This window comes from Carassius gibelio, chromosome B22 (genome assembly GCF_023724105.1).
Source record: "Carassius gibelio isolate Cgi1373 ecotype wild population from Czech Republic chromosome B22, carGib1.2-hapl.c, whole genome shotgun sequence".
Lineage (NCBI taxonomy): Eukaryota > Metazoa > Chordata > Actinopteri > Cypriniformes > Cyprinidae > Carassius > Carassius gibelio.
In genome coordinates, this window is record NC_068417.1 from 37,891,228 (window position 1) to 37,915,683 (window position 24,456).

A 24,456-nucleotide genomic window follows, 5' to 3' on the forward strand; every position below is an offset into this window, starting at 1 on the left:
TTCTAACTTATAAATTCACATACACAATTTCACTTTGCACTACATGGTTAATACTTTTTATATATTGTATTATTACTATTATTCTTTTTCTTTCTGTAAATACATATGTGCACTATTTGTAAGCAGCCCAGCTGCAACTGCTTTGGCAATACAAATGTACAGTTTTTGTCATGCCAATAAAGCACACCTAAATTGAAATTGAAAATTGAGAGACAGATAGAGAGAGAGAGAGAGAGAGAGAGAGAGAGAGAGGTGAACTGGGAAAATGCTTAAAACGTCTTCATTACTGGTATTAAGCAGTCAAATTCTAATTTTTGAATCTATAATACCTGTGTAGATGTGAGGGAAAGAAGGTAATATCAGTGAATACACTCAAATAGTTGAAAGAGGAAGTTGAATATGCATTTTATTGCAAAATGTTTCTTTATTGTTTTATTTAATTAAATTAGAGATTTATTTTCTGATTGAATGTTGCATTTGCATTAGTTTTTGTTTGTACACAGCTAAGATGCAGATGTTTTGGTAAGTATAGTGAAAACTAAGGTATAGAGTTTACTTTGAAACAATTTAGAAATTTCCTTTGAATTAACTTTGAAACATTTTTTCTTCAAAACTCGGAAATTATTAGTAAATTCAAATAATTACAAAGAAACTGTAAGTAATATATTGAATTCATATATATATATATATGTACACACACACATGTTTTTTTAAGTAGATTTTGTTATTGTTGTTTTTTGGTTGTAAAACACAATAATGTTTACAGTGTACAATTATATAAAACATATAAACCTGAAAACATCACAGCATGACAGATGTTAATTAGAATAATTTCAAAACTAAAGTTTTAATAAGTCCCTCTAAAAAATAATATGAAAAAGAAATCTGCTAAAATATAATATGAGCAAAAATACCCCAATTAATGCCTTGCAGAACAGATTCAGAACTACATAAATTGAAATTCAAGAAAATCAAAAACCATATTACAGTATGTAATTGAGATTATATATTTTGATTTGAGTGCTGACCTCATGAACCCAAAAACACCAAGACACATAATTAAAACACAAAAAGAAGAACACTGTGCATATTAGGACCTTAATTAGACTAATATTTAGGTATATATGTATTTTATTCAGTTTTGTGTTAGAGAAACAGTACATTGTTTTACTTCTACATATATTTCTGACTGTCAGTAATGTATTTCTATGTGTCCTGTGTGTTTCTGTCTGTATATGTGCATGTGTATTTCTCTGAGGCTCAGTCAGTAGATGGCAGTGTGTGATGCTCACAGTCTGACAGTTTGTTGTACTATTACAGTATATCTATCTCTCAGGCGCCTGCAGTCAGTGTGTGCTTTAGCTAGAAAAAGGCTTTAAATGCGGATTAACGCACTAGCTAGTCGAACAGATTAATTAGTTAGTATTTATAAAACGAGATCGCACCTTTATTTGATCAGCTTTGTTATTACGGAAAGAAAATAATAGAAGAAAGACAGGGTTAGTTGAGAAGGAGTCCCTCAAATATCATGGAAATTCTCTGTTAGTGACAGATACAGCAGGGTTTGATAAACTAAAAGACTAAGATAAAGGAGCAAATCGATATTTTTTTATTATTTTAGTTGCTAGATTAAAAGCTTTATTTTCTCAGGATTAGCCATTCAGCTGCACGAACGAGAAATAGATCTGGCGATTTATTTAGCATTTAAATTTATCAACTAAATAATCCATAACATGTGTGCTCAGCTCCTTATGTTTAATATAACGTTATATGTATTTTTTAAACCTGGTGATATTTTTAAAGCAGGTTTGTGAGAACTGTTTGTGTGGGTTAGCATCAGCCTTAGCATCCACATACTAGACGTGTGTAAAAGAGATTTAGCTGATAAAAGAATCAAATAGTAAATTGAAATCTTAACATTATTATCAGGTTTAAGTTACTGTATTGAAGTACAGATGGTCTGTGGATAGTGCAGTAAAATCATATTAAATCTGTTCAGTTGATCACATCAGAAGACATTAGCCTGCGAGCTAACACGAAGGACATCAGGAGGATTTCACATCAAAACATTGACTTATTCATCTACTCATTTATTAATAACGAAATATATCAAATCGTGGTGAAAGAAGGAAGAGGCATCTAAATAAGAAGGCTTTACTTGAGGAGGAATTTATATAAGGTATGTACATAAACATAATGACCTCATTTCCTATAAGTTTCCGTTTGAAATGTTTAATAGTAACGTTAGCTGTTGTTGATTTTTGAGTGGATAAATGGGTTATTTAGTGATGTAATGACTGATCAGCACATGTATGATGGTGTTATAACATAATTTTGGTAAGTGAAGGTCACTTGTATAATAACGTGCTGGGTTTGAGTTTATTTTTGGACATTGTTATTTCCTGTGATCATATACCATCAGATTGTGTCAGTAATATTTGACTCGCTTGATAATGGATGAGCACTGGACCATTATATAAGTCTCACATTGGAGTAGAAACGTGACTTCATCATTTGCGTAGTTATGTGTTTATATGTGCGTCAGTGTTTTGTGTTTATGTTTATCTGTGTTAATATTGTTACACATGAGATGGAATTTGCTTCTTTGTTCATGGATTAATGGTAGCGATTTTGAGGGCATTACCTTGGAGATGTTTTATTTTGTGTTTATTTAAATTTTTTGTTTTACAGTCTTTCAGAGGACATTTGTTTGAGACTGAATGTCTGATGGAGCATTTATTTTGCTTCAGACTGGGCTTTTACAGGTGAAGGATGCTGATGTTGGCTAAATCTGAGAAGAAAGAAACCCACGCATTGTTGTTTTAACTGAAACAATGTTCATCCTGGACAGTCACGTTTTATGAAAACATTACGTAAAAACGTCCCTTGATTAATTGGACACAAATATACATGTTGCTAAAAGATAGCAGTGTAAATCTGAGCTAGGGATGTAAGGAGACCACTAATCTAGTTGGGTAATGATACCACCAAAATAAAGGATACTTGATGCCTAAGCCATTACCATGGTTTAAAAAATAAAAAAAGAATAATGATACTTGAACATTACCTCCTTCATTTAAACATTTTAACATTACAAAAACACAACTTTAGTGGAACATGGCCTTCAAATAATAAATAAGATGAAATAGTTTAACATGGTGTTGTCTCTGTAACGTTACCTAAATTTCAGACGGATCCCACGGTTTGGTACGATAGCTAATATTATTGTATTGCAATTAATAATTATAAGTAAATACCATAGACTGTACAAGGTAAATACATTAAACCATCATTGTAGCCCTCAGTTATTGTTCAATTATGTAAACATTGTCTGAAAAATCTCAAATAAAATTAATAGAATAACACTTTACAGCTAGCAGAACAAGTGTCTGTTACACTTATTGTCTTTGCACACTACGTCCGAAATTTTAATATGCGTTTTTTTAATGTTTTCTTCGCATTCATCATCCTTTCCTATCACATGCTTGCTACAGATGCAAAAAACAAAACAAAAAAACTCAAACAAAATTTTTGGATGAGAATTTTGGACACATTTTTGGAAAAATAGGCCTAAATCTGAGCTCATGTTGTGTCAGTTACGTTATAATAAATATTCAGATCGGGTTTGATTTTCAGCGTTTTTCGCATCCACAAGCAAGCATTTTGAGAGCTGTTTTGACCATTCAGAGCCACCGTACAAGCGTACGCCAAAATCCAGCATGGCGATTGTCAAGTTGATCCACTTCATCTCGCAGCACATCCTACTTAGCATGGAAATAAAACATTTATTTAAATGAGTGGGTTATATACAAAAAGTGAGCAAAGAAGCTGATATCAGTTAAATTCAGATGCAGAACAAGCTCACTGACTGTGTAAAAAATCGGTCTATACTGCACAATGAATCGAGAGTGCAGAATGAGATCTGGGGATTCTGAGTTACACACCTCTGATTGGCCATTACATTTATATTTAGTCATTTAGTAGACGCTTTTATCCAAAGGGGGCAAAGGAACAATCAAAATCAACAAAAGAGCAATGATATGCAAGTGCTATGCATTCACATGCTCAACAAACATATCTGTGATTGGCTACAGTGCTCAGCGCTGCAAAACACATTGTAAATAGAAACCTTTGATGCTCTTCACAGTCAGTTTGTAGTGAATGTAGGATGTCCACAGCTGCTGCTAACCCTGACAAAGTCAGATAAAAAAATTAAAAGCAATGAAACAAGCTGGTTTCTGGAATAAAACGATCCTTGGTCCTGCATTATTGATCCCTTACGAGCCAATCAGTCAAATATCTAGACATCTGATATACAAGGAGTGTAAAACTCTAACCCTTCATGTCATGACATGGCCATCACCTGTAAACTGAGATGTTCAATCGTTAGTTCCTCTCAGAGGAGTTTTATTCATTGAGCTCATCCTGTAATGTCTTTCAGTTGATTTCAAGCACTTAGACGTGTTTAGTTGAATAAATAGCTGCATTCTGTTGCTCATTATCAATTGTTTTGATTGGCTGAGATAGTTTATTTACAGAGTGGTCAGTGGAGCTGTAAGTCTCTCACAGATTTAGATGATTTCCACCAGCATGCTCAATGCTTCTTGAGCTGAAGAGGATCAATAACCTATATTTAAAATTATGCTGTTTTGGTTCTGGTAAGTTTGCATCAGCTCTTTGCATAGCAAATGTAAGGCTTGTGGAGCACATGGATGTGAGGTCCGGATGTGTGTTGTTGGTGAGGACTGGCAGTGTGACTGAATTTCTTCTCACAGTATGAGTAATTTTATCACAGTAACAGCATACATCATGATGTTATTTTGGAAGTTCAGTGAAAAATGGCAGTCAACAGCATGTGTTGGCTTATGTTGAGGAAGGGGCGGGTCAGATGTAAAGGCCAGTTCACAGCACACTGACACATGGAGAGCAACACCGACAGCTGACTGAGCACAGTCACGTCTCAGACACTCCAACACCCCACAAACAGTGATTCAACATGTTCACGGGCAAAAGAAACAAGTGCCACAGTGAACGTGTCTTTTGCCGTCTGTCGGTACAGTGTGAACTGGCCTTAAAACCAAGAAACCAAGTTTAGAAAGTCAAAGTTATTTATCCTCATCCTTATGTGCATGTAATAAAAAGATCGAAACCAAAAAGTTCGATTTAAATATAAATATACTTGGAAAAATCTTGTTTACTTTATACTTTGTGAAATAAAAAGCATTTTATTAATGTGTTATTGCAGTGCATTAAATTATTTTAAAATGTAAAGTCATCACCTTTTACTACATTTAACCAAATTGTAAACAGTTAAATTTACATTTGAATTTAAAGAATAAATAACCTATAGGTTCTTAAAAAGAACTTTAAAAATTATCATTCTGTGATTATTCTTTTATCCTCACGTTGAGTTTCAGAACTTAAAGTATATTCTGATGAATGTTTTGTGTGTGTGTGTGTGTGTGTGTGTGTGTGTGTGTGTATTCTAATCAGTCAATATCCACAATTATCACAATAAATGTCTAGTTTTTATTTCATTCAAGTTTAAGGCCAAATTTATTTCTCCAAAGAGAAAGTTATAGAAATCAGATCATTAACTTACCTTAACAAAATAAATATTTAAATAAAAATAATAATTTCTTAGTTTCTGCATGTGATATTGTTTCAAATAAATAAACAGGGTTGTGTTGCCTTATTATATTTATAATAATATAACTTTTTTCCTCTTAGAAATGCACATTTGATAGTAGTAGTAGCTTGAGGTAGGATGCAGATGTAAATTTTAGTTTATTTTCAAAATGAGTAAAATCTTTAAAAATTGTAGTAACCTTATTTTTATATGGTGAAATTTAATTTATTATTATATTTTTTAATTAATCATCGCTCTAACAACATTTGTTATGTATGAAGGAAGACGGCAGGTTCGGCTGTGACTACTGACTGTTTATTTATACATTTTCTAATAAAAAGTGGGCAAAACATGCACCAACAAAAGACAAAACAATCAACATAAATCCAGTCCACGGTTAGCAGCCAGTAGTCCTTCTCTCTCTCCCCCGCTCCTGTTTCTTCTGGTGTTTTATTCTTTCTCCACGCCAATTACTGCAACAAGAGACAGGTGTTCATCATTTGCGCTTAACCCATTCACTCACTTGTCTCCTGACGCTCTCCCCCGCTGCAGGGTTCGCTAAACTACGCCCCCCCCCCCCCCCCCCTGCCACAATCGGCCTTCCATAGTAGCATACATTTAAAAACACAATTAAAACCACACATATAGCACACCTCAGTACCATGGTAAAAATATAACTATATGGTTTTTAGGTATTTGTATAAGTGGTCTAAAACATTTCGTATATATGCTAAATGCTAAATAATGGCTAAATCCACACATGCTATAGTTAATCACAAAGAAATACTGTAATTATATTCAATTACTCCTTTAATATATTTATTTCATGTCTACAATAATAATATAATAAAATTCGACACAAATACCCACATTTGTGCCACAATACCATGATGCAGTTAGTGTTCCTACAGCAAAACCATGGTAAATGATGCCGATATGTAGATTGTAATGCCTTCTGACTGTCTCATTGAGCACATTGTTTCTCCTGTTTGTCAGCACTGTTTATCTTATTTGTGTTTTTTGTTGAATTCAAAAGGTTCACATTCCATTGATGACAAAATTATTTAACTCACACTGTATGCATACACTAGTGTATCCTTTAAATACAATTTTATAAAAGTTTTTCTGTTGTTGGGGGGGCTTGCAATATCCCTGTGCTTGTGCCTATGCATAATGGTGAGTCCTGGCACCAGATCCAATGTTAACGAAGAGTGTTGTTGATGACTTTAATGGAAACTCTCTCTCTTTGAGTTTTTAGAGCCATTTATTTGCTGAAACAGCAGTGTTCCTTGTGCACCACACCTAGTCATCTCAGGTACCACGTTTGAGCAAATATACAGAGATCTGCAGATGCAGCGTTGTTTTATGCTACTGGAGAATGCTTCAAATACCATAATATGTAGTGTTTCTGTTTAATATTCATTAAATAAATAGTCATTCTGTCATCATTTACACACACTCATTTGCTTCAAACCTGTATGACTTTCTTTTTTCTGTGGAACATAAAAGCTCCGATGGTTCCTACATACATCTCTTATGTTCCACAGAAGAAAGTCATACAGGTTTGATGCACATGAGTGGTGAATAAATTATGTTTGTGGATGAGTATCACTTTAACAGCTTCACAACCTCTGGCCTGACCCGTGAATACAGGTCTGAAGCCATCGCATTATACGGTGTCATATTTTCCATGATGTTTGAATATCTGTTTTAATCTGATGTGCCCCTGAAATCAAATAATCAGATGGAGCAGGATTCATATATTTGAGAGAAGCATTCTCTCTGCTTAATTGTGTGTTATAGCTCGTTTCGAGAGCCATCTGGACAATGTGTCTGCAGGCGCTCGTACTAAAGGGGCTCCCACAGGATGACTGGTGCTGAGGTCATTACATTGGGGATGTTTGGAAGAACGAATTTTTGTTTAGTTTAACAGCTTCTGAATTATCCTAACTACATGTTTGAAACAGATCAAGATTTGGCTCATCTGAATTATGTTTTAACCTGAAGCAAAGTCATAGGTCAAGTAATATCCACTATTAAGAGGCATATTTGGCAGAATCACTGACAGTAAATCAAACTTTTAAACATTTAAAGGGGACCTGTTATGCAAAAATCACTTTTATAAGGTGTTTAAACACAGAACACAGCCTATAATGGTAAAAATCCACCCGCTCATTTTTTTAATAATACCAATAAATTATAAACAGTCTCTCCAAACGAGAGGTTTCAGATTCTTCCTGTTTAGAAAAAAGTCCTGCCCATTTGTGACGCTCTCTGCTCTCTAAGCACAGACCTGAGTGAGAAGCAGCTGTCGCCACTTTGTTTTTTTTTGCTGTAACGATAGCTGCTGGAGACAATGTAGGCGCTAAAGAGGCATTAAAAGTGTTGTGTTTTGGGATGCACCAATGAACATCGGAGTCTCCAAAGACTCCCTCCATCTGTGCTGCTGGGGACACTGTGGTTAAATATAATTTTCAAGGAAATTTCCTGGAAGAAAAAAAGTTTAGGGAACAATACCAATTCGTACACGAATGTCAGCTCCAGACAAAGTAAGTGTCAAGTAAGTTTTCCAAATTGCCTTTCATAAAGAGCTTTTTGGCACTCTTGCAAGGCTAATTGCTAAAGCTGTCATTGTATCTGCATGTTTATACTGATGCAGCCTTCACGTGCATCAAGAATGATTGAAAATAGGAATGTGGGAGTTAGGGCTGGGCAATTTTTCAGATTTTATCAATTAATTCAAATTTTATTAAAATTTAACTTTTTAGAAATTGAGTAATGGCGATTTGAAATAGAAATATTACCAAACATTAGACTTATGTCGGTGAAAAAGAAAACAATGATCCAACTACATGTCGGCGCATGTGATTAACTTCTGACGTGTGATGCGCTCATTCAAAGAACGTGAGTAGAATATATTGCTATGTGCTATTCACACAGAATGTGCTTTTGTTTTGACAAAGATGCGACACAGGCAGTGGAACAGGAAAAACATGCAAGAAGATGGGAGAGTCCATCTTTTAACCTGAGCGCAGTGCTTTTAGACTGCCGTTACATGCATTAAATGATGATATATGAGATACGAGCGTAACAGTAAGATGCTTACATCCACGTTTATAGAAAAACCTACAGAAAAGTAGTACAATCGAATAAAAAATCTGTAACTACTATGTCTGATATTTCATGTTTGCATAATGATGACAGACTGAAAGCTGCTGTTGTTTTTAAAGAACACTCATTGTTAATATTAGTCTACTTGTGTTATCCGTCGAGTCATTTTGAATTTGAACCTTCACTTTTGAGATTTTTTTCAAGCATCCTCGTATTATTTCTGAATATATAATATTAATAAGACAAACTTGTACCATGTGTAGTTGTGAAGTTGACTAGTTAAAAATCGGTTTGAAAAAAATTGAGATTTAAATTTTTTGCCAAACCTCAAGCTCATAATCACACATGGAACTTTTATGGGAAGTTTGTGATAGCAGCTAAGGTACAATGAGACCAGTTGTCATTTTATTTTTATCGTGCTGTGCTCCACGTCTCTGTAATTTACAAATCACAGTACAATCAGATGACTGACTTTTAAACTGAGTATGTTTTCTGTTAAGAGAACTGGCTTGTAGTATTACTGAAATGTTTATTCGTTATGATGGAGCTTGAGCTTTTGAAGCTCCGCCCTCTTCTGAAAGGGGGCCGGGAGCATCAGCTCATTTGCATTTAAAGGGGCACACACAAAAACAGTGCATTTTCCCTTCTACCCTAAAAGTTTTTACAAGCTATAAAAAATTATCTGTGGGGTATTTAGAGCAAAAACTTAACATACACACTCTGGGGACATCAGATACTTGTAAAATGGGGCATAATAGATGACTTTAAGGTCTCTCACACATGAAATAATTAACATTGGTAATTCTTTACCCTGAGTAAATGGGTAATCTTGTTTCATGTTTCAAGAAAAGTTTCTTAGTAATCTTTAAATCTTCTTGAGTTACAGGCATGCAAACTTTTGGAAAATAAAATTTTTGGCACTTAGACAGGTCTGTTCTATGCAAGTGATTTCATGGAGAGAAAATAGATACATTTCTATAGTTTCAACATGACTTATTCTTCAGACATTCTTATTTAAAAGAAAGAAAAAGAATCAACCCAATGCAAAGTGATCCACATTTGTTTTTTGACCACTGAAAATGTGTACATTTTAACAATTAACTCCTAGATACATATTGAGATTCAGGTATCTCTAGAATGGAACCAAAAACTTTACTAATAGACCTACAAATCTCTGTGTAAAAATAACTGAAGTCTGAAGTCATTTTAACTGCAAAGTTAGTTATCTTGTGTATCTAGGCATAGCAAACTCAGTAAATAACTGGAAATGAATACAAAATGTATACTGTTCACTAAAAGCGTTTTATTGATTTGCCAATTTTTTTCAGATGCCCTTATTGTGTTTACACATGATCTCCATATTTACCAGTAATTTTCTGGAGAAGACTGTATGTGTGAAAGCACCTATAGTGCTCGTAGTCCTCCTTATTCGGCCATATCTAATGAACTAACATAACACCATGAAGAAAAGGGTACAAATCAGGGATGTAATATTTGTGATGTAATATTTAGATAACCAAAATGACAATTTGAAGTAGAAAAAAAAACTAAGTGCAATTTATTAGTTTATTTTGGTGCGTGTTAAATTGCTCAACCCAGTTCATAATCCAAGCGCTCTTAAGTGCATCTTGTGTGTGCTTTTCACAGGCTTTATAATCTAGGTGTATTTTGTAAAGCTCTACTCACATTTCATCTTGTGTGTGTGTGCGTTTGTGTTTTAATGGCAACTTTTTTCACGGAAATAAAGTGAATGAAAATAAAATACACTTTTTCAGTTTTTGAATTTTAGGTATGTTTGCTAAGGTTAGATTAATTTTAATTAATAAAATTAAGAAGAATGTAAGAATTTTGTTTTAAAACTTGATAATTACTATTTATCAGCATGCATAATTTTAGACAATTATGCAAGAATTTCGGTACAAACTGTAAACAATAAGGCCTACTAGAAAAATGTTATGTCGGAGCGGTAACTGAACGGGAATTGGTTTACAGCGAGTGTGAGCAGAATATTAACAGAGCGCTTGTTTGGGCAGTTAGAGCGACTGAGTAGAGCGCACATCCATTAAGCAGAAAGTGTAGCAGAGCGTCTCACCGCTCGCTCACATGCTCTGGTTCTGATCCCTCATACCCTTTAGGTATTTACCTCCTCAATGATAATCTCTCCAGCCTTTGATGGCACCCCTGATACATACTTTGTCCTTGTAATCCAAGCATGATGTGAGCTAAAATTAACCCTATCATGGCCTGCAGCCAGCAGTCAGTGTGAGGCTGTAGTCTGCCTGCAAACACTCAGGTGTCCATTCAAAGAGGCTTAGCGAGGTCACCTGTTTCTGCTTGTGTCTGTCTCACACTTTCTCTCTGTCTCAGTCTCCTCCCCATCGAGCTTCCTCAGCCTGAACCACTCCCACTAACAGGTCAAAATAGATCTGTCCTTGAGACGTCTTTTTCGGTCCAGACACTGATGCTGCTGCTCTGTGTTTTGGAATAAGAGCTGATATCTGTCTGACTGAAATAACCTGTTGCAACGCGTCTAGATCTATCAACACACATTCACGCATGCAGAAAGATGCAGAAAGTGAATTCTGATCTTAAATGGACACGACTGTCTCCTCTGCTTTTCTGCTGGATCTGATCCAATATTCAGTAAGTAGAAACTGTATTGACAGCCATCTACAGTGAAAGTAAATCATTCCCATTTGCGATTAAATTATGCTGGGCAACTAAATAATATCGTTAGTCCTTAGCCACTTGCTAATAAATTATAATTTTACTTGCTAGTGATTGAGTTAGAGGCTGGGAATAAGATATGTTTTCAGTCATCTGCATCGCTTGAGTTTCGCTGTCTGTGTGTTTACAGCACTGTATGCATTATTCCTATTGATATCAGTGGATGCACAGCATAACACATTGCATTGATGTGCTACATGTAAATTATATCCATTCTTATAGTAAACTACAAAATGAACTATCCAATGGGTATTCAATTTCCAAGGTGCATTGCATTGATGCTTTGAGTTGCTATTTTTTTCTGATAACAAACTGTGGTGCTTTTGTAAAATAAAGAAAACAAACAAACCTGTAAATGTCCATATAACCTCCATAAACAAAGCAGCAAGATTCATCAAGATGCAGGAAATGAGGCTTGTGTTATTTTAGAAGAAGAATGTGATGTGTTTAATCAGACATTTTTAACTCCAATTGTTACTTATCCTGGAGTGCCTCAGGGTTGTGTAAATACAGATACAGATAATCGTAAAACTCATATGCTAATTGCAGTCCTTATGATATGATATTGAGCTACTGTCTTTACTGGAGAGTGGAGTTGATTCTGTATGCACCAGTGTTGTACAGATAGATTGGTGGAATTGTGTGAGAGAAATGCAAATATTATAAATGAAAAGAAGACAAATGAAATTATTTTTGGTCTCTCAGTGTATATCAAAAACAGGTGAGTTTGGTTATCTATGTGGATTCTGCTTAATCATAAAGTGCACATATAAACTATCTTTATTGAATGGTGCAAAACCGTATCTAATTTCTTATGACACTAAGGTCATTTGGAGAAAATAAGCAGATCTTGCTGTTGTTTTTTTCAATCTGTAGAGTGCTGTACCAACATAAGTAGCTATTACATTAGGCTGATATTCAACATTAATATTATAAAATAAGCTCCATCCCTGACTACTGATGATGGGGCTTTTATTTGTATTTTTTTCAGTTCAGAAATACCAGGTATGGTTTACTTATTTCAAGAGTTGAATAGGATCTCTTTATAGCAATAGCACAAAGGTGTGGTGCTGTCAAAGTCTGTGTTTAGTCCAGTGTGGACAATAATGTGACTCTAAACTTTATTATGTATGTTTAATTACATTATATAAATAAAATAAAAACATTATTTTAATCTTCTAACATTCACTTTCCTCACTTTTGGGCCCATTGCAAGTTGTGAATCACTAAATATTAATGGCCATTGTCTCACAGACGGCCTTTCTAACACAAATCATGTTTTACAAAAGTTAAATCAATATGTTGTTTTCTGTGAACAGGATGATTTCCACATCATTTTATAGCAAAAACTCTAGTCTACCGCATACAGTTCTCAAAAGTCTTGTAAACAAATGTATGTATGCGTTTAAGGCCTGTTCACACCAAAGACAATAACTTTAAAGATTACGAATATAAACAGTATCGTGTCGTCTATATCGTCCGCTGCTGTGGACACTAATATAGTTATCTTTATAGTTATTAGGGCTGCACAATGTGTCGTTTAAGCATCGATATCGCGATGTACGAATCCACGATAGTCACATCGCAGGATGTGCGATGTAGGCTGTCGTAGTTGATCCGTTATTCATTAACTGTACAGGCCAGCTGCTCCCCAGCCCTTGACGAATGTGATTCGTGGATTAATTGCACAGCTTAACCATCATAGAGTGAAACTTTATCATTTGCATGTGTTTTTAAATCCTGTCAGTTTAACAGGGCAGAGAGAGAGAGAGCGTGAGAGAGAGAGCGAGAGAGAGAGAGAGAGAGACAGAGAGGGGGGGAAAGCGTGAGTAATCAATTGACACGATGGTGTCGATGTTTAAATCATTTAAAAGATAATGTAAGTGTGGTCACCCCATTTTTGTTTTGTAAGAAAAATTTTGATTAGATTTCATATCGCAATATATATCGCAGAAAAAAAAATATCGCAATGTCATTTTTTTTCCAATATCGTGCAGCCCTAATAGTTATCGTTCAGATGCGATTGAATTGCGCCCAGTGATGGTGTTGTTTGTTTGCATGTGTAGCGCCTGCACAGACTGAAGTGTGGGTCTTTGGTGAATGATATTTTTGCTGTGAGATAGCATGTGCAAAAGTGGCACAGCTGCTGTTTAGTGAATAGTCTCGGCTGTGTTGTAATACGTAAGGACATAAAACATTCATCTAGGTTCAGAATGGCTTTGCGTTTGTTTACAAACAAATCATTCCTATGAAAATATGTTAGTCAATATGTCAGTTTGTAATGTTTACAGATATTGCTGTTCTTTCCTGTTTTCCTAAAATCTAATTGTAACTCACCTGATCAGACTGGAAAAATTATTTAATCAAGGTCAAATAGTCTTCAGATTAGGGCATAATTTGTCTTTGATGTGCTTTAATATCATTGGAATTTTTTTTACATGTTTAATAATTGGTTCACAGCCCTTAAATACAAGGTTTTGGCTTATAAAGCAGAATGCTGAGTAAACGAATGCTCAGTTGAGTGAAGATGAGCCCTTAAATAGCCGCTAAAGCTGATGCATGTGTACTGATACAGAGACGAGTGATGTAAGCAGGCGAGCCCTACAAATCTTATTTACTGTGGGGACAGTCTCCATTCAGGCACGGCGGAAAGTCTTTAGAGCAGATTAATGTGGTTTGTGAGTCTCTTTCCAAACAACTTCTGGCAGATGAGCCAGCCTTCAAAGTCCCCTAGTTGTTCTGAAATAAATACTAACTGAGTTTGGTTTTCATATGCTGAGTATTTAAAGGGAAAAGGCTATATAACTGTCTTTATAACTGAACATGGTGAAGTGCAGTTGGAGGGCTTTGCAGAGTGTTTATGTTTGCAGGCCTGATCTCTGTGTTTACTGAATATTTTGGTCAGGAGGCTTCAGATTCTAGAGAGCATCTGATTGGACAGAAAATAAGCTAGGTTCTGACCTTTAATTCAAAACATACTCATGATTTTATGACATCAGTTAGTGCTTTATTTAATCAGAAACCCAGTCTAAATATTATTTAAATAGTATAAGAAGTATGGCAACAGTGCGGCTGATTCCGATATTGGTCCGATAATATCATGCATTTCTAATTTTTTTATCAAGTTGAAATAATTTTCTCCCTTTTTTCCATATTCAATATTCATATCCATATTTAAAATTATGTATGATAAATATTAATTTAATTCATATTAATTGTTCTGCATATGTTTTTACTGTATTTAAGTTGGTGAAAGACCATAGTCTTAGTACCCAGAGTGGCCAGAACTTGCAATTTGTGTGTTTTTTGTTTGTTTGGCCATTTTAAAGTGCAAAATTGCACTTTACCATTTTATAATGTTCACATCCTATGCATCCCAATTAATGATCCCCAACTAAAACAAAAGGACTTATGAAAAAGGTCCATTACACAGGGGAAAAAATTATAATAAATAAATAAGTACCACCTCCAGGGTATGTGTTTCATTAAAGTAGGTAATGATTTTTTTTTTTTTAAGTGTTCCCCTTGCCTCTGATGTTATACTTTTTCAAGTTTTAAAAAGAAGGTTCAATCCTTAAACCACACTGATATAGAAGGGGGTTGTGGGGAGGACAACAATATAACAATATTCACATCAAGACAACAATATTCTGTGCCAAACAAGCAATGATGCAAAGGCCACAACACTACCTTCTTTATCAAAAAATGGAACCAAAAAAATGGCAGTAAGAGGACAGATGTCTAATTTGATTTTAAGAACATTGGAGACAATTTCAAAGAAAAAGTTTAGAAAATTCTGTGCAAACATATGGTGATTTTCTTCTTTTGAGAAGCGATCTAGAGATTCATGGCTTGAAACAGATGGAAAATTGTCAGTTCTAGAGGTAAAAACATACATTTTCAGTTCTATGGCTTTTTGCCCTTCAGGTCTCTGTGCAAGTCAACTATGAATTAGTAGAACTATTTGACTAGTGAGTGCAACCCTAGTACAGCACACACTGTACATTAACTTCATGATCTCACATCGTTAAAGCAGCTGTCACTTCTCAAACTTTCCAGTGTGTATTTAGATTTGCTGGCTGCAATCTTCTAGATTCTGCAGGCTATTTAGGTCAAAAATGGATGGAAATAATAGATATCTTTTTTGCTGCATGGTGTCACTGACTACCCATAATGGCTCTGTCTCTTGTGATGTGAGGAGTCTGAGCTCTTGTGAATTGCAGGAGTAAGATCACAGTATCAGTAGTGCGGATGTTTTATATTTTATATAAAAGCTTCCCACTGCATGTTTTGATCATAAATCTGGATAGCAGATGTAGATCTGGTGCTATTTTTACTTTACTGTACCACACATAACTTGTTGCTAATTTCCTTTTTTTTTGTCAAATGCTCGATTTTGATTTATTTTTTTTTGTTTATTTATAATTTAAAGTCAGTGACATAAAATGGTAATATTATTTATTTCTGGGGAAGTCTATTGCCCAACAAAAAGTAGTTATCCTGATATGATGTGTGGTGTTATGTAGGAAAAAATGTATTGAAACAGCACCTCACAGATCAGGAATGTAGTTGTGGTCCTCAGTTTGTGTGGGATGGGTAATATAAAGCATTATAAATGGGGTCACACTCCCTCATGTCCTGTTGCGAAGCCTGAGGCGTCATATAGCTTCGTTCTACTTTCTCTGAATGGCTTCAATCAGTAATGAGTACCAGCATTTCCAATTAGCAGCTTATTAGTAGGCCAGCAAGAAACAACGGTACACCTGCAGTTCTTTGTGCTTTACACTGACACTGTTGTTTTGAGTGTTATTTGAATATTGAAAAGCTCATCATCATATTATTAATAAATGGGTATTGATCAGCACTAATGTCATGCAGCAGCATGATGAATGTACTTCCGCTCTGGTTCTTTAAGTGCTGGTCCCAGTGAATCCACTCTGAAGAAAGGTCAGCATAATCTTCCTATTCAAGTATGCATTTGTCAGAATACTACATTGAGAAGGGGGTGATTTTATTTTAATAATTGATTTTAATGGTTTTTATTTTGAAATGAATAATTGCAATTGATCGCATCCCTGATAGTTCTGTACTCCTCAACCTACTTGGCCCGTCTATCTATTTGCGTATTGTTTCCTACAGTAGTGATGGTATGAGAGCTTTGAACACTGACAATGTCTCATTTCAGTCTTGGCACATGAATGAAAGCAGGCCGCACTGTGTTTAGACTGGAGAAGATCCAGAGCAGACAGTACAGTGAGATCAAACTTTAAATACTGTTTCCTTTTGACCGGATGACTAGACCAGAATATGTCCATGAGCCCTATAATACACCCGGCACAATGCGATGCAAGGCGCAGCACAAGTGTGTTTGCTAGTTTCAGCCTTTTCGCATTTTTCCGTCCAGCGCCACATCGTTTAATTAGCAAATTCATTTGCACTCATTTGTGCGCCCAAAAGAGGTGTGCATCTAAAAAGGAGGTGTGTTCAGGCGCATTGCTGGCGCATTGCTATTTTAAGTAACTGAAAATAGACTGCGCCATAGACCAACTCAAACCTGGTCTAAAGTCTGGCGCAATGTTTTTTCTTTGTTATTTAAAGTGCCTGTTAGTAAAGGATTGTCCGCAACGCATGTACACGCTGCTTATTAAACACAGGGATACACAGCAGTACACAGATATGCAAAATATTACAAATTAAAGGATTGAAATGCATAAGAATTTTTTGTAGGCTAATTATACATACATAAATGCCTACAGGTTATTATGGATCGTCATCGCATGTATCAGAATTAGGCTATCTATTTGCGTTTCATCTCAAAGACGTGTTCTGTCTTTGTGCTTGCCAAATTCGGCTGTGTAAATAGCAAATCCGTAATGGCACGAGTGCAACTGGCTCTTAAAAGGAATGGAAGATGAGACCCTGATTGGTTTATTGCACGTTACGCCCAAAAAACACCCATTACTCATTAAGAGAATAGGGACAACACGTTTAGACAATGCACCCCAGCACGGGGCGCACGGACCGTTTTTCGTAGTTAAAATAGCAAAAGTGGATTTGGACATGGCTTGAGTGCACCTGCGCCGTGCGATTTACAGGCTAAGGACTGCTCAGATTGAGTTGTGGGAGGTCATTCAACCAGGAGGGAACATTTAATTTAAAAGTCCGTAAAAGTGACTCTGTGCTTCTTTTGACATAAGTCTGAATAATAAATATAGGTAAATGGGTGCACAGCCAGTGGTAGTTTTGTAGGCAAACATCAATGCCTTGAATTGTATTCGAGCAGCTATTGGTAGCCAGTGCAAATTGATAAACAGAGGTGTGACGTGTATTCTATTCGGCTCATTAAAAATGAATCTTGCTGCCACGTTCTGGATTAATTGTAAAGGTTTGATATAACTGGCTGGAAGACCTGCCAAGAGAGCATTGCAATAGTCCATCCTGGACAGAACAAGAGCTTGAACAAGGAGTTGTGCAGCATGTTCACAAAGAAAGGGCTTGTTCTTCTTGATGTTGAATAAAGCAAATCTGCAGGATCGGACAGTTTTAAGAATCTGGTCTGAGAAAGTCAGCTGATCATCAATCATAACTCCAAGGCTTCTGGCTGTTTTGAAGGAGTTATGGTTGATGTGCCTAACTTGATGGTGAAATTGTGATGAAACAATGGGTTTGCTGGAATCACAAGCAGTTCTGTCTTGGCAAGGTTGAGTTGAAGGTGATGGTCCATCATCCAGCAAGAAATGTCTGTTAAAGAAGCGGAGGATGGAGTCAGGAATGAGAGTTGAGTGTCATCAGCATAGCAGTGGTATGAAAAACCATGTTTCTGAATGACAGAACCTAATGATGCCATTTAGACAGAGAACAGAAGTGGTCCAAGAACTGATCCCTGAGGCACCCCAGTAGGTAGATGTTGTGGCTTGGACACCTCCCCTCTCCAAGATATTTTGAAGAACTTATCTGATAGGTAAGACTCAAACCACCATCGTGGTTAACCGTATCAAAAGCAGCAGACAGATCAAGCAGGATAAGTACTGAAGATTTGGATTCCGCTCTTGCCATTCTTATGGCTTCAACAACTGCGGGCAATAATATATCATATTGATCATATGATACAATAGCCAACAACCACTAGTGTCGTATTTGAATATTCATTAATAAATAAACTGTTGCTTGTCAGATAGTCTGTAGTTGTTGTTTTTTTTTTAGCTGTTATATCTCTTAACACACGTTTGCAGCCCTATACTGCATTTTGTTGCCTTGTATCCACATGTGCAATGACAATAAAGTTGAATCTAATCTAATCTAATCTAAATTATGTCTAATATTAGCCACTGGCTAATAAATTCTCAGATTTTAGATTCTCAATTCATCATCTGATTGGATGCACAGCGCACCATTACTTGATGTACCATAAACTCGGCCCAATTGCTTGTAAAAAAAATGCAAATCAAAATTGGTTATGAAATATATTATATATTATGAAATATAGTTTTTCAACTGTACATAGGGGTGGTAATTTTTTTATTAATATTATACAGTCAAATTAATGTTGTCATTGATTTTCAGTGAGTTAAAAAAAAAATTGTTCAGCCAAATAAAAGAAAAACACCTTTTGGTTGTTTTGATATTAAATCATCTGTCTAGCATTGGTGAGTGAATGTTATATTGCACATCTCTAGCAGATGCAAGCTCATTGACTTAAAACGATAAAGCAGTTTAAGCTGACAGTAGGAATTCACAGTCAGACATGTCCAGCGGGGCTTTACCACGAATGCCTGGAATGCATGTTTAGGCACTGCTGGATCATTACTTCAATTAAGGATCTTTTAACCTGAATGAAGCAGTCGATGGGAGCTAAGCCTTCCTGAGGCATCAGACTCATTGCATCAAAACTTCAAAGACAACTTCAATTTTGAGGGCATGTAAACACTCATTTGTCTGTTTTTGTAATAGTTGATGAGAGCTGAATACGTGTGTTGGGTAAAACTAGGATTAGATTGAAGACATTGTTAGAGATGGGTGCCTCTCCGTGTGTCTTTGAGCTGATGGGACTCAGGCTAATGTAATAAAGGCTCTGAGATCAGCAGATGCCAGCTTTATTTCTAGGGCTGCATAGCATTCTGTAAACGCCCTGGAGATGCAGTAATGGAAGGTCATAAACCTCTGTTTGTTTTGTTTAGCTGGTGTGCAATTTAATTAATATACAGGCAGCTTATGCTGTTATATTCTGTTTATTAAACTGTTCAACCAAAAATGAAAGTTCTGTCATTTAGTCGCTCTCAAGTTAGGCTGGGCAAAATTCTGATGAAATATAGTAATAATATTAAAAGTTTTGTTTTTGAGCAAACCCTTTTCATTCCCTTTTTTCTGTGAATTTACATCATGTTATTGCAGCATTGAGCATTGTAGCCCTTTAGAGACAGTCTGTTGAGTGTGAACGCAGTCACAAATCAGAGGTGTTGAACCCAGTCAGAATCCACTCAGAACCACTCTAAATTATGTTTTTCATTAAGTGCACATCACATTGACTTTTCCACACCCTCATCAATCCTTCATTATAAGCAACATCTGGACCTTTTCCACTGCATAGTACAGCACAGTACGGCTCGGTACGGTTCACTTTTGGGGGGTTTTCCACTGGGTACAGTACCTGGTGCTTTTTTTAGTACCTCCTCGGTTGAGGTTCCAAATGAAACATGCCTTTACCAAAATGTGACGTGTAAACGGTTGATCACGGATTGGCCAGAGAGAATCGTCACTACCTGCTTTACTGAACTTGCTACACAAACACAACAGAACCGCTAAGTATTTTTTAAAGTATTTTTTCTGAGTATCTGTACTTTACTTGAGTTTTTATATTTCAGACAACTTTTACTCCACTACATTTCCTAATTAAAATGTATACTTTTACTCCAATAAATTTCCCCCTAGTATATTCGTTACTTACTACAAAATAGTCAGAAGAACACAAGGAAAGCAGGTTTGACGAATCAGTGGTCTGGCGTTTGTTTTTTTTACTCTTAAAAAAACAAAACTCTGTTTGAGTGCAAATAAGAATGTGCCGCACACGTACTTGTTGTAATGATGTGAAGTCTGACATTATCAAGTAGGCTTTATCACCAAATCACACACAGAGTGCACGCACATTAATATATTAGTCTATTAAAACTCATTATTCCAGGCATTCTGAATTGTAGTAAGCAAAAATGTATAAAATATTTGTATAATTTAATGTAGGCCTAGTTAACTTAATTTATATCTCACACCGTTTTTTTTTTTTTTTTTGCAGATGCATGAACACATTTATTAATCATTTTATTCAAGTTCAGTAAAACAATAAGTGAATTACATTTTAGACATAATATTGCTTGTTTTTGCTCAATTTTGCCAACGAAAATTGGCAACATTGATCAACACACAGTGGTGTTAAAAAATTTGAGATCAGCAAGATTTGTAATATTTTTTGAAAGATGTATGTTTTGCTCATCAAGGCTGCATTTACTTGATAAAAAATTGAGAAAAAAGTAAAATTGAGAAATATTATTGCAATTTAAAATGACAGTTTTCTAAACTGCAATCTTCCTCCTTTTCCTCTAGAAGGCAGTGTTAAGGATCCTTCCCGGCGCTCCCAGCGCTCTTGATCATCCCAGCGCTCAGCGTGCTGGCTCCTCCCCCTCCAGGCGGCAGCGTGCGCTCTCAGCCGCCCCCGTGCACCCCGCGCTCGCCAGGCCTGCGTACCCGAGCCCATGCCCCCAGCTCCACGCGGCCCTCCAACGCCATGTGTGTCCCGCACACTATGGAGGCGGGCAAGCACAGCGCCAGCCAGGGGCAGGACAGCCGTGCCGGGGTCCCCCTGGAGCCGTTCATTCACCAGGTGGGCGGCCACACCAGCATGATGCGTTACGATGACCACACCGTCTGCAAACCGCTCATCAGCCGCGAGCAGCGCTTTTACGAGTCCCTGCCGCCGGAGATGAAAGAATTCACCCCCGAATACAAAGGTAAGAAGGATGATCTTGATGCATTGCACTCTTTTTAAGATCAATCGTGGTCTAAAAAGATTCTGGGAAAACTGTGATACATAACTTAGGTGGATTTGGATTCATTCTAAAACCAGTGTTTTTTTTTTTAAGATTTATTTTTGGCATTTATTAGCTTTATTTTGATAGGACAGTCAGTAGACAGGAAGCGAAGCAGGAGAGAGGAGGGACGGGATCTGAAAAAGGTCTGATGCACAACAACGCTATATGTCCAATACGGGACAGCTGGTGCAAAATGACGCTATATGTCGAACTTTGGACAACCGATGTGGAACGACACTATATGTTGAACCTGGGACGGCTGATGAGAAATGATGCAATATGTCGAACTTGTGACGACCGATGCATAACAACACTATATGTTTTCGCTTTTATGATCTATGTGCAATGATGCTATATGTCGAACTCAGGACGACCGATGCACAATGATGCTGTATGTCAAGCTTGGGATCACCGATGTGCAACGATATATGTTGAGTTGGTCCGTCATTTTTTGTTTTGTCATCCTTATATTCATGTTGTGTATGTCATGAACAGCTCTATGACACAGCTCTGTTCTCACTTATTCATCATAATGCCTGTTTGTTATCAGATGGCAAGGTCTGTCTGCTGCACATAACTTAGTCTGAGACAGGATATGAACTGTCATGGGAGACATTATCATGGTATAGTTGCTCGGATGTAGTGACACAAAACAGAGCCCTGAAGAGCAGGTGCTGTGAAGACAGATGTTATTACATCAGTGTCATGTCAGAGGAAAGCCAGAGTCCAGAGACTGAGGGAAGCCAGCTGCTCCAGTGCTTCTTGCGAGATGTCCAGCTTCACAAGTCCTAAAAAAGAATTTCGATATAAGCAAGCAGCAGTTTACTGTTAGTGAACATCCCGAAACTGCAGAGAGTGGCATATGTAAATATGTGCTGTGTGCTTTCCTCCCAATAACAAAATAAACATATAACAGAAATAACAGTGGCAAGAAAATAGTTCGGAAAACATCTGATAATCTACTGATTAATCAGTAAAATAATCTGTGTTGATGTGTTCGGTTAAATCTTAACTTTAATTCTTCTAATAGTCATTTGATTAATAAATTATCAGTATAATCCTTTGTTGAAGCCCTGGAAAACATCACCCACATTGTTTCTCTTCATATTCTTCACCCATATTCTTCATATTCTGTGTTGAAGGTTAAGTCAGTGTTCCTGTGGCTCAAGTGGTTGAGCATTGTGTTAGCAGGGCAAGGTCGTTGATTCAATCCCCAGGGAGCACATGTTAACTGAAAACTGCCTGAATGCACTGTAAGTTGCTTTGGATAAAAGCGTCTGATAAATGCATTAATTTGATTTAAGTCACAGCAGCTTTTTCCCATTATAGACGGTTTCATCTGGTGCACGCACCTGCCCCTAAGTAGGCAGCTGTGGCCTAATAGTTAGAGAGTTGGACTTGTAACCTGAAGGTCACAGGTTTGAGTCTCAGTGTTGGCAGGAGTTCGGGGTGGGGTTAATGAACAGCACTCTCTTCCCCCCTCAATACCCATGACTGAAGTACCCTTGAGCAAGGCATTAAACCCCCAGTTGCTCCCTGGGTGCTGGATATAGCTGCCCACGGCTTTGTGTGTGTGTTCAGGGTGTGTTCACTTCTCACTGCTCTGTGTGTGCATGTAGATGGGTTAAATGCAGGGAACCAATTCCAAGTATGGGTTACCATACTTGGCAAATGTCGTGACTTTCACTTTCACCACATTAACTTCCAGTTGGGCTGGGCGATATGGCCAAAAATATCAATCGATATCTATAATTATCACAATAATGTTGAATCTTTATTTCTTTTAAGTTTAAAGCCAGATTTTTGCTCCAAAGTGAAAGCTGTAGAAACTAGTCCAATAATTTTCCTTGACAAAATAAATATCTAAATAGAAAAATTTATTTCTTAGTTTCTGCATGTCCTAATGAGTGATATTGTTTCAAATCAAGAAACAGGTTTGGGTTGCCTTATAAAATTAACAATAATATCACTTTTGTGTTGTCTTAGAAATGCACATTTAATAGTAGCTTGAGTTAGGATGCAGAGGTGCATTTTTGTTCATTATCTAAATCAGTAACATCTGTAATATCCATAGGTTGAACATAACAAAAAATTAAGTTGGATCATAGCTATGATTTTCAGGTATGGAATTAAAGTTTAAAGTGAGACTGGTTTCACTTTCACTTTACGGATTTACTGAGAGCTGTCTGTGAGTAGCACTATACTATACTGCATCATTACACAAGAAGAATAACGTTACCCTGAAGAGGACAGTGTGCATTGTTTATCATGGGCATAATCTGAACTTTTGATCAAGTTGTGCGAGCACAGGTATCTGGTGCTCAGATAACTCACTCGTCTGGGTCTACGGCTCAACTGGGAAAAGAGCAAACTCTCCCCTATGCAGAGGATCTCTTTTCTCAATATGGAAATAGACTCAGTTGCCTTGTTCGCGCAGCTTACGAGCAATGTTGTTGTATCAACAGATGCATCTGCCATGGGCTGGGGTGCCATGTGCAACTGGCATGCTGTATCAGGCTCCTGGACAGGACCCTGACTTCAGTGGCTATCAGTTCCCTGGAGTTTCTAGCAGTACGGATTGCTCAGCACCTCTTCATGGCCCTGCTGAGGGACAAGCAAATTCTGGTCCATATGGACAACATTGTGACAGTAGCGTACATCAACCATCAGGGCAGTCTACACTTCCATCGCATGTTGCAACTCGCACACCATCTCCTCTTGTGGAGTCAGAAGCATCTGAGGTCACTTAGTGCCATTCACATCCTACACAGGCTTAATCATGCAGCCAACTAGCTATCACGGCAGCAGTCTCGTCCCTCATTTTCAGCCGATGAAGTGTGCCTGTGATTCAGGTCAGCCAATTCTTACATTATTTTGAGATACCAGCCTGTATATGTGCCCAAAGTTTCC

At 36.8% G+C, this 24,456-nt stretch overlaps 1 protein-coding gene across 5 annotated transcripts in view; it reads left to right on the forward strand.

The window, feature by feature from the left end:
• Positions 1–1,317: 1,317 nt before the first annotated feature.
• The window catches only part of ip6k1 (inositol hexakisphosphate kinase 1), a 37,961-nt gene continuing 14,822 nt past the window's right edge, over positions 1,318–24,456 (forward strand). The window contains exons 1-2 of one of the 5 annotated variants that reach the window (XM_052590446.1): positions 1,318–2,179; positions 21,062–21,465. In XM_052590446.1, coding sequence (XP_052446406.1) covers positions 21,243–21,465 — 223 coding nt within the window. In that variant the 5' untranslated portion in view covers positions 1,318–2,179; positions 21,062–21,242. Of the gene's footprint in view, positions 2,180–2,256; positions 2,338–7,979; positions 8,179–11,190; positions 11,384–21,061; positions 21,466–24,456 lie in introns of those variants that run through there. The other 4 variants (XM_052590447.1, XM_052590449.1, XM_052590450.1 and 1 more) reach the window with 4 other exon arrangements.